The sequence below is a fragment of the Pinus tabuliformis genome, chromosome 6 (assembly GCF_031772625.1).
Source record: "Pinus tabuliformis cultivar Carrire ecotype Pingquan chromosome 6, CPIR1, whole genome shotgun sequence".
Taxonomy (NCBI): domain Eukaryota; kingdom Viridiplantae; phylum Streptophyta; class Pinopsida; order Pinales; family Pinaceae; genus Pinus; species Pinus tabuliformis.
The window spans coordinates 854,252,340-854,267,228 of record NC_142292.1 but is presented as its reverse complement, the minus strand read 5'-3'; the positions used below and the strand labels follow the sequence as shown (position 1 = coordinate 854,267,228).

Below are 14,889 nucleotides of genomic sequence, written 5' to 3'. Positions count from 1 at the left end.
GGGTTTTGAGGGTCCAAAACACATTATTAACCCTTCAAAGTGTGTCATAGTAGAAAGTTGAGGGTGAGAGGTGTAATTTTGATTACTCATACCCCATACAACTTCTCTAGACTACACTTATTACAATTTAAATACAATTTTATTTACAATTTTTGACCTGCGAGAAATCTAAAAAATTAAAAAATGACTACCTAGACCTAACCAAATTCCACCAAAAAATTTGTGTAATATAGTATGGTAATAAACATCAACTCTAGACATAATATGTGTCAGGGGCTCAATCTTCAAACCGTCACCCCGGCTTTGGGGTAAAACGTGAGTGAAAAAACCTGGAAAATTATCCGCCTCTAAAAAAGAAGGGATAATTAACCAGATAAAAAAAACACTCCATGGTGTAGTCGTTTGTTGATCGAGTCCCAACATCCTAGGCCTGTTATAGACTCAAAACTCATCATTACTAGTATAACTTATTACAATTCCTCGTAGGGTGTGGAATCTGGGTACAAGAAAGATGATGAAAATATAGAAGTAGAGTTAAAAAACTCTGTTGACTGACGATATCTGATGGTATAGGTGTCCTCTAGATCATCCTTGGGCATGGATTCTTCATATAATCATCAGGTGCCACTCCAATGGTCAACAAGGCCTATTTAGGCCTCTAGAGGGTTCAATCTACCATTTTGTGGCTACATTTCATGAAATAAAATTTATTCAAGGAAGCTGCTAGGGTTTAAGCCCTTGTTCTCACTTCAAAATTAAGTTTTTTGCAAGGTTTTGATCTTGAAAATTTTGTAAATTATTTTCTCTATTTTCTCATCATAGATCTAACTTAGGTTTGATTTTCCAGGCTTATAGACTCATTTCTAGCTCAAGTTTCGATTATTCTCCTTGCTTTGGCTAGCCGCTAGCCTTATTGACCATTTTAGGCCTAGCCGCAGGCCTATTGGGGCTTGATTACCTTCTCATCATAGATCTAACTTAGGTTTGATTTTCCAGGCTTATAGACTCATTTTTAGCTCAAGTTTCGATTATTCTCCTTGCTTTGGCTAGCTGCTAGCCTTATTGACCATTTTAGGCCTAGCTGTAGGCCTATTGGGGCTTGATTACCCTAGTCGCGGGCCTCTTTGGATTCATAATTGCTGCCTTTGATTTATTACATGAACTCTTGTGGTTTTGCAAGCTTATATCCATCACTTGAAGGGATTTCATCGCTTGTTTTGGCTTGGGACTAGCCATTTTTGAATTTGATCACTTGGAAGATTATTTTGAGGGCTAGCCGCAAGGCCTAGAGGCCTCATTCATCCTAGCCACAAGCCTCCAACAGGGTCGCACACCTTTGATCTGAAGCGTGTATATTTCAAGGGTTTTCACATTAAAATTTGAATATTTAAGGCTAGAAATAACCATATAATTGTCACATAAATTTCAACAATTTTTTGTAGCCTTGTTTCCTTGCTTGGCGATGGGTTTTGAGGACTAATTCATCAAGGTCGTGACGGTTTTCTAAGGTCTAGTACAAGTCATTCATCATTGAAGTACACTATACATTGCCTTGTGCCTTCTCCTTTGATGTTTGATAGCTTGAGGACTGATTGTTGTTTTTAAAGTGCTCATCTTCTTGTGATCTCCTCAAGGTATTGGAAGAGCCTTCTCATTGTCCTAAGGGTTTCTTCTTCATTGTAATCTTGATAATAAAATTGATCTTCTTGCTTGAAGGGAGCTTGGGATCCAATCCCATGGTAATAGAACATATCCAACTGTTAAAATTGGAAACCAGGGCAAAACTTCATGTGGGTCATCTTATTCATGGCTGATAATATTTTTATTAGATTCCTCTCGTCAAGAGGTGTAGGATTGATATAAAGATCATCCGATTCCAATAAGTATTCATGGAGATATGAATTTATTTTGATTATGGAATTATTATCAAGCCGACCTACAACTCATGTAGGCTCAGAAGCCCAACAGTCGCATCTATTCACCCACCAACGTTGTGTATAAATATAAGAGGATTTTTCCTCATTTGGACTCACTCATCTCATCACATCTCTCTCTCTCTACTACGAAGAAATGAGTCTCTTCTCTACTGTGCTGAAATGGGTCTCTCTCTCACACGTGAAGCCGGAAGCTGTTGAATTTGAAGCTATAACTGCAGAAGTAAAGATTGACTTGCGTGGCCTAGAAGATCTCCTCATCTGAACTGCGTTGTAGGTTCATCTGAACCTCCTCTAAAAGCCGCAACTTTTGGTGGTGGAATGAAGTCAATCCGATGAATGGTTTGCAAGATATCGACTGCCCTAGTTTGAAGCCGGAAACTGCTGAAACTGAAGCTGCAATTGCAGAAGTAAAGATTGACTTGCGTGGCCTAGAAGATCTCCTCATCTGAACTGCGTTGTAGGTTCATCTGAACTTCCTCTGGAAGCCGAAACTTTTGGTGGTGGAATGAAGTCAATCCGACGGTCGGTTTGTGAGATATGGTCTGCCCTAGTTTGATGAAGCCGCTAATGCTGATGCTGCTGATCTAGGGTTTGCTACTGCTGATATGAATCAGATTTATTGTACTATTTCTCTCTGCTGAATTATTGAAGATAAAAGAAGATTTGATCAAAGGGTTTCCCCACACATTGTGGGGTTTGTCCCTGGCTAGCCGCCACATCTTGTGTCTCTTGTCTTGGCTTGTTTTCTGTCGATCATTTAATGTTCTATCTGCACTTTACTTTATGTACATGTGATTGCTAATTGGTGGAATATAATAAGAAAAAGAAGTAAACTGTTATAAGCATAGAACATACCATAACTTAACATGGTATCAGAGCTGAGGTGAAGACAAAGCCCGAGCAAGAGCAAGAGCAATCACCGAAGAGAAGATTGGCAAGGCTATCCTAAAAGAACTATGGGGTCCTCAACACTCTACCGAAGGCAAGCTTCGTAAGAAAGATGACTATCACGGATGGAAGATGTCTATCGATCTAACGCTAGAAGATCCAGGAATGTTGGACCATGTAAGAGGCAATATTGTTGAGCCTCCATCAAATGCATTTGCTGCTGCATGGAACAAATGGAAAACCGAAGAAGTCAAAATAGAAGATCATCCGGGACTCTATTTGGTGGCCTACATCTTTGAACTAGACACCTCCAAGGAAATCTACGATAGACTGGTGAGTTTATTTAAAGTTAATGATGCAAATCAAGTTTTGTTTCTTAGAAATAAGCTGAGGGAAATCAAGAAGGGTAAAGATGAAAGTATGCAAGCATACTTCTTAAGAATCACCGAGATCAAGAACGATCTCCTATCTATTGGGGAAACTATTACTGACAGAGAAATGGCACTCACAACTCTTGGAGGATTTCCATTTGAATGGTATGTGTTCAGGACTACTCTTTTGAACTATAATGTAATTCCTGGTTTCGAGGAATTAATGGCTAGATGCATTCAAGAAGAAACAAGGGAAGAAGTGCAAGAAATGCCCATGCCTAAAGGTCCTCCTGCTGCCTTTTCTTCTCATGCAAAGAAAAGAAATAATTCAAGGACTAAATCAAAAGGAAAGGCTAGACCTAAGGCTAGAAGAAAATGCCGATGTTACATTTGCGATAAAGCAAGTCACTATGTATGAGATCATGAGCATCATGATGAATGAGATCATGGACATAAAGGGCAACATGAGATCATGGGCATATAGGATAGCATGATGATGATGCACACTAGTTTGAGCAGCATTATGATGGATAAAATCATGGACATGGGCAGCATGATGATAATCATGATTAGAGCATGATGGTACAGTATGCAGTGGTGAAACTAGAAATCCCTCTGATGGCAATCAAAGGAATGACAAATTCAACAGCAAAGGTAAGAGGAGAGTTGGGAATCAAGGAAGAGGACAAGCATTCAAGAAGGCTAGAAATTCTAGGATGTATTAAATGCACCTGACCTCAAAAGGAACCTAGTGTCCATCTTGGCAATGGAAGACAGAGGCTACAAGGTAACCTTCAACAATGGCAAGGTATGTATATGGAAAAATAATGTTAAATATGCCTTTACTCTTGGGTTTAGTGTTGATTCATTATATCAGGTCGATGGAAGTCCGCTAGGTGTCATGTCTTGTGACACAACTCTTTAGTCCGAACTTTGGCATCGGACGTTTGCCCACCTTCATTACAAAGCTCTACCCGATGTTAGACAGATGGTAACAGGGATGCCCGAATTCCAAGTAGAGAAAGAAGGTGTATGTCCAGGATGTGCCAAAGGAAAGCTCAAAAGGGGACCATTCCCCTCAAGCCAAAGCAAGACCTTCGATATATTACAATTGGTTTACTCAGGCATATCTAAGGCTGGCATTAAGAGGGAGACTACTACACCACGGACTCCTGAAGAAAAGTTCACTGGTAAGAAACCTGATGTTTCTCATTTTAGAATTTTTGGAAGCCCTGTATATTTTCATGTGCCGAAAGAGAAAAGAAATAAATTGGGTGCATCTGGAAAGAAGGGAATTTTCGTGGGCTATGGTGAAAATACTAAAGGCTATAGAATCTATATATCCAGTCAAAGGGAAGTCGTAATTAGTCATGATGTCACCTTTGACGAAGATATGGCTCTTAGCAAGGTGAATAATCCTCTGACTTTGAGGAGCTCTCAAGAAGCCGACACCAGGGAACCGAAAGAAAAGAATGATGAATCAATGCCTGATGTAGAAGAACCCATGGATCTGATTGATTCTCCTCCAAATGAGCCTTCCTCTTCTAGGAAGAGGCCTTCATGGCTTAGGAGGCTACTTGATGATGTTGAAGGACATGTTGCACCCTGAGGAACCTTCCGTCAAAGTAAGAAACTTAATAGGTATCAAGGATACCTGACCATCATGAGAACGATCATACAAAATGAGCCTTCATCATTCTCAGATGTCGTCAAGCATTAACTATGGAAGGGTGCTATGACCATAGAATATGAGTCTCTTATGGAGAATGATGTCTGGGAAGTAGTTCCCAAACCCTGGACAAGACAATTGTTACTTCAAAATGGCTTTACAAGATAAAGCATGCAGCAAAAGGAAGGTATAGACTATGATATTTGCACCTGTTGCTAGATATATGACCATTCGCTTGATCATAGCCCTTGTGGCTTCACAAGGATGGAACCTACATCAGATGGATGTCAAGACCGCGTTCTTGCATGGTTCTATCAAAGAAGAGGTCTATGTGGAGCAACCTGAAGGATTTGAGATTTATGATTGAAAATCTCATGTATGCAAGTTGAAGAAGGCTCTCTATGGGCTGATGCAAGCACCCCGAGCATGGTATGAGAGGATCGATAGCTACTTGATGAAGCTGGGATTCACTAGGAGCGAAGCTGATCCTAACCTTTACTTTAAGGTTGAAGATGACAAGCCTCTCATACTGGTGTTGTATGTGGATGACCTCTGATGACCTCTTTCTAACAGGTGCAAACCCTCTCATTCACAAATGTAAGAGGGAGATGGCTTCTCAATTTGAAATGAAGGACCAAGGACTTGAAGTGTGGCTGAAGCCAAGGGAAATTTTCCTATCTCAAGGAAAATATGTGGTAAATATATTGGAAAGATTCGGTATGATGGACTGCAAGCCTGTGACTACCTCGAGCATCTTAACTTTTAGAAGTTATATGGTAGTGATGTCGGACCAGACTTGGGAAATGCCTCTGAGTTTCAAAAACTCATTCACATTGATGTTCTTGGTGAACCTCCGTCCGAACATATGTTTTGCAGTCAGCATTGTGAGCTCATATTTGGTTGAGCCTCACTGGATTGATGCCAGGAATCTTCTGAGATGTCTTCAGGACACAATCTCTCATGGATTAAGATACACTGCCGGAGATGTGAGACTACTTGGATATACTGATGTTGATTGGGCAGGCAGTGTGGTGGACCGTAAGAGCACTTCCGGGTACTGTTTCACCTTGGGATCTGCTTCGATATCCTGGATGAGCAGGAAGCAGAAGTTGGTGGCTTTGAGCACCGCCGAAGCAGGATATATTGTTGCTAGCATAACCTCGTGTGAGGCAGTCTGGTTGCGAAAGCTCTTCAGTGAGCTATTTGGATTTACATTGGATACCACTGTGATTCTCTGTAACAATCAGAGGTGAGATTCGATTATTGAGGAATCCCGTATTCGTCAATTGCTCCAGCAGATAGACATCATCTGGGATATGGTAAGTCGATGAGCAAGGAAGCTCCATCACATTAAGATGATGTACAGGTTGATACACCTTGTCAAAGCCCCGAGGAAAGATCTAATCTGTGATTTTCCCAAACGACTTGGAGTCGGCAAGAAACCCTTGTACAAGGGTCCTGCATGTTGCATACATTGAGCTCTGGGAGCTCTGAGGGCTTGCGGTTCCTACTGGAGCAACATATGGCCACAGGGTGACTCACCCTCCCCTGGTGGTACACTCTCTAAGACTGCGATACTGGTCTGGGACCAGTGGTAGGAGTTGTACCATACTATGACGCTGACTTCGGGTCGGTTGAGACTGGTCTGGGACCAGTGGTAAATACTCCGAGACTGACTTCTATCAGTGCAGTACTGGTCTGGGACCAGTGAGAGTGGTACATACTATGACGCTGACTTCGGGTCGGTTGAGACTGGTCTAGGACCAGTGGTACACTCTCTGAGACTGCGATACTGGTCTGGGACCAGTGGTAGGAGTGGTACTTACTATGAAGCTGACTTCGGGTCGGCTGAGACTGGTCTGGGACCAGTGGTACGCACTCTGAGACTAACTTTGAGTCAGTGGAAGATGATACTGGTCTAGGACCAGTGGAGTTGTACTCACTATGACGCTGACTTTGGGTTGGTTGAGACTGGTCTGGGACCAGTGGTACATACTTTGAGACTGACTTTGAGTCAGTATGATACATCCTCGATCATTTCTTCTTCTTCATAATTCGGACAAAAGCAGAGCAGAACAGAACAATGCAAGAGTAGAGCAGAACAGAGCAAAACAATATAGATCAGTGTAGGGCAGAACAAGACAAAGCAGAACAGGCAGAATAGAGCAGAGCAGGGCAAGGGTCAGGCTATACAAGGCAGTGCATTTGATGGATGAATAGTAATGACCGATAGACAGATTGCAGATGAAGTTCTCCATGGTTGAGAGGGAGTGTTAAAATTGGCAACCAGGGCAAAACTTCATGTGGGTCATCTTATTCATGGCTGATAATATTTTTATTAGATTCCTCTCATCGAGAGGTGTAGGATTGATATAAAGATCATCCGATTCTGATAAGTATTCATGGAGATATGAATTTACTTTGATTATGGAATTATTATCAAGCCGACCTACAACTCATGTAGGCTCAGAAGAAACAGTCGCATCTATTCACCCACCAACGTTGTGTATAAATATAAGAGGACTTTTCCTCATTTGGACTCACTCATCTCATCACATATCTCTCTCTCTACTACGCAGAAATGCGTCTCTTCTCTACTGGGCTGAAATGGGTCTCTCTCTCACACATGTGAAGCCGGAAGCTGTTGAATTTGAAGCTGTAACTGCAGAAGTAAAGATTGACTTGCGTGGCCTAGAAGATCTCTTCATCTGAACTACGCTGTAGGTTCATCTGAACCTCCTCTAAAAGCCGCAACTTTTGGTGGTGGAATGAAGTCAATCCGACGAACGGTGTGCAAGATATCGACTGCCCTAGTTTGAAGCCGGAAACTGCTGAAACTGAAGCTGCAACTGCAGAAGTAAAGATTGACTTGCGCGGCCTAGAAGATCTCCTCATCTGAACTGCGTTGTAGGTTCATCTGAACCTCCTCTGGAAGCCGAAACTTTTGGTGGTGGAATGAAGTCAATCCGACAGTCGGTTTGTGAGATATGGTCTGCCCTAGTTTGATAATGAAGCCGCTAATGTTGATGCTGCTGATCTAGGGTTTGCTACTGCTGATATGAATCAGATTTATTGTACTATTTCTCTCTGCTGAATTATTGAAGATAAAAGAAGATTTGATCAAAGGGTTTCCCCACACATTGTGGGGTTTGTCCCTGGCTAGCCGCCACATCTTGTGTCTCTTGTCTTGGCTTGTTTTCTGTCGATCGTTTAATGTTCTATCTGCACTTTACTTTATGTACATGTGATTGCTAATCGGTGGAATATAATAAGAAAAAGAAGTAAACTGTTATAAGCATAGAACGTACCATAACTTAACACCAACCATCCACAATTTGACACTAGAGAAGCTCCAAGACAAGATAAACCAAATCCAAACATCAAAATTCACCCATAAAGCTCCAATTCATCCTACAAGAAAAAGTGTGAAACTCCCAAGAGAGAGAAGAGATCCAATCCAAGGTAATGATGATCAAATGAAATCATGTTACTTGTATTTGTACACTAATGAGGAGTTCAAATTAGTCTCCTAGGCCTACATAAGCCCCAAAAATAAACTAATGTGCTCATGACCTAACTTTTGGTGACAAGCCCACCAAACTAGCTCACAAATGAAATAATTAGCCTCTTAAGAGGTCAAATGATAAATAGTACATGTCGTAGGGCCCTCCAAGAGGTCTGATGAGGTCCATAGGTGCCATAATGAAGAATAGGACCCTCAAAAGTGATAGACAATGGGGTGGCCCCTTGTTCTCCAAACAATAAATCTGTGGTGCTCCCAGTGGGTGTGGGGGCACAATAATAAACTCATGGGTCTCCAAATGAGTCGAAGATTCCTGTAGAACATCTGTAAGGGCTCTGATGATGGTGTAGGTGATGCCACAACATCCTACAAGTCTTAGGTCAGCTACCAAATGCATGGTACATCTGTGGGGCTAACTAGGCAAAGGTGAACTAGGTGCATCTTCCTCGTCCAATAAGTGAATCTCAAGCAATCTTTGAACATCCTGGGGGATCCATGGAGTATTGTCTACTACTATGGAGGCTCATGGCTCTCAACGCACACCCTACATGTGCCATTGTAGCTGTCTGGAGGGTTAGGACAATGTATAGGGAGACCAACCCCAAGATGGAGACCATCTGCAATACTGCATAAGATCCAATTCATCCCCTAGCCTTCCAGTACAACAAGTCATTAGAGAAATCAAGTAAATGAGCTTACTAACCATTAAGCAAAGGTGGGGACTTCATAATGGCGTGCCCTTCCATAATGGGCTCCGAGATGTGCCAATGTCTCCCAAACTCCAAATGGAGTTAACCAAGTATCCAATTAGGTGGTTTCTACTTCTAAAGGCGATAACATGTTCAAGGTACATCCTTTAAAAGGGGGTGGTATGTGATAGAGAGGTGAATGGAGTAGGGGATGAGAAGGGGTAGCCCTGAGCCACATGCTGGGGTGCAAGGGTAGCTAATAAAAGGGAAGCCCACATTTGGGTTTATAATGCATAGGAGGGAGCAACGTGGTACATGAGGTGCCCCAACCTTGATTTTTCCACCCTTCTTTATATGTCTTTTGCCCTTTTATGATTTTTCTTTGATTAACTGCTCGAGGCTCAAGGAGTAAAAGCATGATGTTTGAGATGTAGTAGTGGATACCACCTTTTAAGGTGGGGCGGTTCATTTCCCACAAAGGGTTGGGACAATCATGGGTTCCTATTTGATGAAGGAGGCTCATAGGACTTGTAGGAACCAGGGTGATGGCCATGATGATGGGGTGGAGCTCATGTATTGGCTTTTGCCCACGTGCTAAATGAGTTTGTCCCGGCCATCTTTTGCATTTTATGGTACATTTTCCTATTGAATGTGGCAAAATATGCTTTTATCTTTCTTTTTAGCTACATCAACCTCCGGGCATCATTCCAAGCCTAACCCAAGGTGTGGGCAAGGGGGAGGGGTGAGCTAGCCCTATGTGGACCCAGTGGAGGAATGTGGACCCAAGTGGGAGAAATGATGAATGGGATAATAATGAGGGGAAAGGGGTAATGTATGTGGATAAGGGAGCGGGACCACGCAACCAAAATCAGGGTTTTGTCGTGAAATACCATCACTAAAGCCAAATGGTCAGTTAAAGAGATCCCACAGGACTAGAATTCAAGGTTAATATCCAAAAGGGGTCTAGGGGACAAGAGCACAAACCTAGCCCATTCTTTCCACCGAATCCCCCCATTAATCCATGCCCAGAAGTGTCCATGACAAGAAAAATACAATAATCAATTACCGAATGATAATGCATACCTTTAGGTTCGGGAGGCCCACCTTCAAACATACAATCATGGCAGATGGGCAAGGGACCACATGGTTTGCTTAGGTAGCAGAGAAATGGCACAGTGAGCTCGCTGGTGGCTGCAAGGGACTGTTGGCTACCGGCTGAGGACCATCTTGGAGAAGAAAAAAATTCTCCTAGGGATATCACCCACAAAATGGTGGGTAACATATCCAAGCATCTTCTTGAACTTTTCGAACTTTCTCTTCCAAGAACTTTTGTTAATATGTCTGCAATTTGCTCAATTGTGTAACAATGTATCATCTAAATGGTCTTGGCCTCTACATAATGTTGAATCAAATGGTACTTCATGTTGATGTGCTTTCTTCGATCATGGAATCTAGGATTCTTGGCCACCTTGATTGTAGAAATACTCTCAATACCATTCACATGTTTCTCTTGCAAATTTTCTAGTACCTTCCTGAGCCACACAGTCTCCTTTGTTACCTCCGTAGCAATCACATACATTGCCTCTGTAGTGTAATTTGCTAGAACAAATAGTTTTTGATATCTCCAAGAGATAGTTGTTAATCTAAGAGTCATGAGATAGCCTAGAGTAGACACTCTATTCTCCTTATCCCCATCAAAGGCTAAATCTGAATAACTAGTTTTGAGTCATCCACCTCAAATTAATTGAGCCCAAAGCCTTATGCTCCTCTCAAGTACTTTATAACTCTGTTTGCAACACACCCATGTCCTTCACAAGGTTTTTGCATGAACTTGGAAAGAATCCCAGCTACAAATCAAATATCTGGTATGGTACCAATAACGTAGATGAGACTCCTTGCAACCTATTTTTATTTCCTTGCATCCTCAAATTCATCCCCTTCCATTGAGGTCAACTTCATTTTTTGTTCCTGTTACAGCAATATCTTGCACCTCAGTGCAAAGCCTATCTAAGTTAATAAGACAATGAGTAACATGGAACAGCCACCACTATCACCTTAGTAAACACAAACAATCAATAAATTACACACCTGTAAAAAGATAAATTGCAGCAATAGACCAGACTGAAACAGAGACTTGATTAAAACAAATTTTGTGAGGTAAAAGGGCATATAACAGCAACCCTAGACATCAGCCCTAGAAAGTGGCTGCAAATTACATTAAATATGACATATTGAATTACAACATATTCCAAACATGTTGTATTTATATGGAAACATATCAGAAAAATGTTGTATTTATATTTATATCATGTTAATAATATGTATCTCACATCTTATCTTACCCTGTGTTCCAGTTACATGAGTTTAACAGACCCAAACTAACATCAACTAGAGTATTACTGAGAAGTAAAAACAGCTGTCTCCCAGTCCCAAACAAACTGCCATTTATCAAAACACAAGATATCCAAATTTGAAGACACATATGGACTGCATTTATAAATACATCTTCAGCATGCAAAATAGAGATATGTATTATACTTGGTTTGGCAATGTTGTGTTTCTTCAATTATCCAAATTCAATATCTGCACCAAGCTTCACGAATCACAAGTAATACAGATCCAAACAAGGACAACTTGAATACATATTCCTAGAGTTTTCAATATAGTCTATGAAGGACTCTTACACATAAAAACCAGCATACCAAAATGTCAGGCAGATGACTGAAGTGCATTCCGTACCTAGCCTACAGTAGCACTATGCACATCACGAATCTTATAAACAATCATAAGAAATGTACAATGCAAAGAGTAAAATGCTAACAACTAAGGTCTTTATTTACTTCACACAATGTGTGACTTTCACAACTTTTTTCCTTAAATCTTCTTAATTGAGATTCTACTTGTATTTTTCTTCAGACAATTTAGTGTTGTGAACACCCAGTGAACATAACCTCCACAGATGATACAACTGAACCAGTCCCTGAATGTGCTCCTCTAAACTCTGCTAAATACACACAACTTTTACAGTCCAGTGGCATTCACAACCACAACCATTCGATAAAGACATTCAGATTTTGGGATATGCCTTTCATGTTGCCAGAATAAAGACAACGTGTTTATCTAATTAAGTCAGTTGTGATGTGTTAATCTCAAATCAGAATGAAGAAGCAACATCAGCATAGCAGCAAGCGAAACATTCAAGCACCAATGTGAGGAACTTTATTTAAAAAGAGTATAACTTGAGAAATATGGAGGTTGGAATAGTGACTATTTAGTACATAGTAACAAAAATTATGCCCATACTCATAGTCACTTCCAGCTGAAAGAATCATTTGAATCAGTTGGAAAACAGCTTCTTATATATGCAATCTTCTTCTATAGGACCTGACCTTGTGTGCATATTCACTTCAAACAATTACTTTGGCTTCAGACAAAAATATAAACATAACTTTATTTCAAAAAGAGCACTTAACAAACAATTTATCTACCAAAAAGAGTATACAACACAATTTCTTCCCTGGAAGGGATAAAACAATGACCCTAAAGACATGAGCAAGATTATTGCATGAAAGAGACTCACTCTTCTGTTAACAAGAAATGTTCCTTTGACTGCATAGCCATTATAGAAAAGACGACACTGAATGAGCAAAGGGCAAGCCTGCACAAATATTCAACCATTCATTAGATACTCGATCCAGTTGAAATTTTGGAAAATATCATCTATATAGAAAACCTCAATGTACACAATGCTAGGTTTGGAGTCATCAGGTAGTGCAAAGAATGTTGAATACCAAGAACATACCAAGAGAAATAAACAAGAGTAAGTATGCATGTCATCTGCCAAGTCTCTTACTAGTTCATGGTCACTTAACGTGAATGTTCTCTCACTCCATAAGTGTGCATGGCTAATCTCTCTCCCCGCCTTATCCTAGTTCATCACCAGTTTAACTCTATCATATAAGCCTATCTCTCTCCACTCCCTCCTTAACTCCACTTCTATTGTTAGTCAGACTCAAGCAAACCTCCACATCCTAAAGTGTGCAGCTTCTTGTGTATTTCATTGCTATTTAACCAAGAGAGACTCCTTATTTGACTAGTGCGCATTAACACTTCTCGTCTAGTGATGAGCCCCAATTTTTGGTAACAATTTGGGCTCATTTGGCCTACTTACCTTGCTCAACCCTTCATTTTTTATCACTTATGCATCATTTCTTAGTATATTCGTGTTATTTGTAGGAAGAAGGGCAGTCATTATGCCTATGTGGCTAATACATGATGATTTCAGGTTTTTTGACATTAAATGGAGCAAAGACCACGCAGATGGAGACAAGGAGACAGCCAAGGTGGCATTGCGGGTTTATAGGGAGGTGGTCCACAGCCTTGAATGACCTTCCTCGTGATCTCCACCCCAACTCCGAGCTCCAACAGCTATCACCACCGAGCTAGAAGGCAGCCAACGGATTCTACAGGAACAACAGTTTACTTTTAGTTGGACAGCCAAGCCCCACTAATTGAGAAGGCCAGCTTGGCCCTCATCATGTATAAATATTGAGGCTGTAGCCTTCGATAAAGATTCTTGAACCTTTGTTGTAGATTTTGAATCACGAGCTGTAGCTCTGTTTTTGCTCTTTGTAAGCCAATTTTGGCATGTTGTTAGACTCATGATTATGATCTTTTAATAAAAGGCAGGCAGATTTGGATTCAATTCTGAGTTCTTAGAGGAGCTATAGCTCTCAGGTTAGGGCCCAACCTAAGAGCAATAGACCTCCTTCTCTTTGTATTGTTACTTGTCTTTCCTTTCAGCATTTCGTTTCTTTGCTTTGACATGCATTTGGAAAACACAATCTGCTGATTTGAATTTCTTGAAGTGATTAAGTAGGTTAGTCTTAGGGATAAAATGCTTTCAGCAGTTTAGATTAGAATAGGAGGACTAGAATTCATCAGAGTTCCAAGAAAAGGTTGATCGTACACTCACTTCCACCTCTGTTTAGAGATTGGGAGTGTAGACCGTGCCAACCACCAAAAAAACGCAGTTTTACATGTTCATGCATGCTTTAAAGTCATATTTCCATTGGTAGAAGTGTCCATGCATTTAGATCTTGAGCAATAACGCCTTGTTTCAGCACCATGCACGATTTCTATCTTAACTTCCATCGCTGTTCTTTGGTTTAATACAACAGTTAGAATAGGTTGATGAATTCTCGGTTTTGTGCAAGACAGAGGTGATTTGTTCCATTTACACTGCGCAGCACCACTTCAACACTTCCTTATCCTCCTCAGTCGTCCCTAAGCCATCTCCTTACCTTGCAGCTAGATCCTTTGCCCACCAACTCTTCTATTATCCACGTTGCCTCATCTTTTCGGCCTTCCATTGCCTCTACCCTTCTATCGACCAACCAGCTTTATACACTCTCTCCCCATCTCATCTCTCTGTCCCTGAGCCATCTCAAGCTCCCCTTTCATCTTACCTATCCACCCATACAGCTCCTTCACTCCTCCATCACCCAAAACTCCGACTGCAGAACATCCTGTAGAAGTTAGCAGACTTCCTGTAGAAATCCCGAGCTTCCTGTAGGATCCCCTGCAGACATCCTGTAGAAGCCTGCAAACACGGTTGCCAAGCACCTGAGCGTTGCGAACTTCTGTGGAATGATGTTAGGGATCCCCTGGAACCTCTCAGAGTCCTCCTGACCTTTCCCAAGCCTTCCTCCCCTTTGAACTACCCCTGCACAGTCAAGACCCAGTAAGAAGCACAATCATAATAACTCCAACCACTTGAGCAAAAATACAAAAAACGTGTTCTCTTCAATGG

At 41.2% G+C, this 14,889-nt stretch overlaps 1 protein-coding gene across 1 annotated transcript in view; it reads right to left on the bottom strand.

Moving 5' to 3' along the window:
- The window catches only part of LOC149261573 (putative RNA-dependent RNA polymerase 5), a 547,055-nt gene that overhangs the window by 272,564 nt on the left and 259,602 nt on the right, over window positions 1–14,889 (bottom strand). Inside the window, exon 8 of the mRNA XM_089369746.1 lies at window positions 12,658–12,735. Coding sequence (XP_089225872.1) covers window positions 12,658–12,735 — 78 coding nt within the window. The remainder of the gene's footprint in view (window positions 1–12,657; window positions 12,736–14,889) is intronic.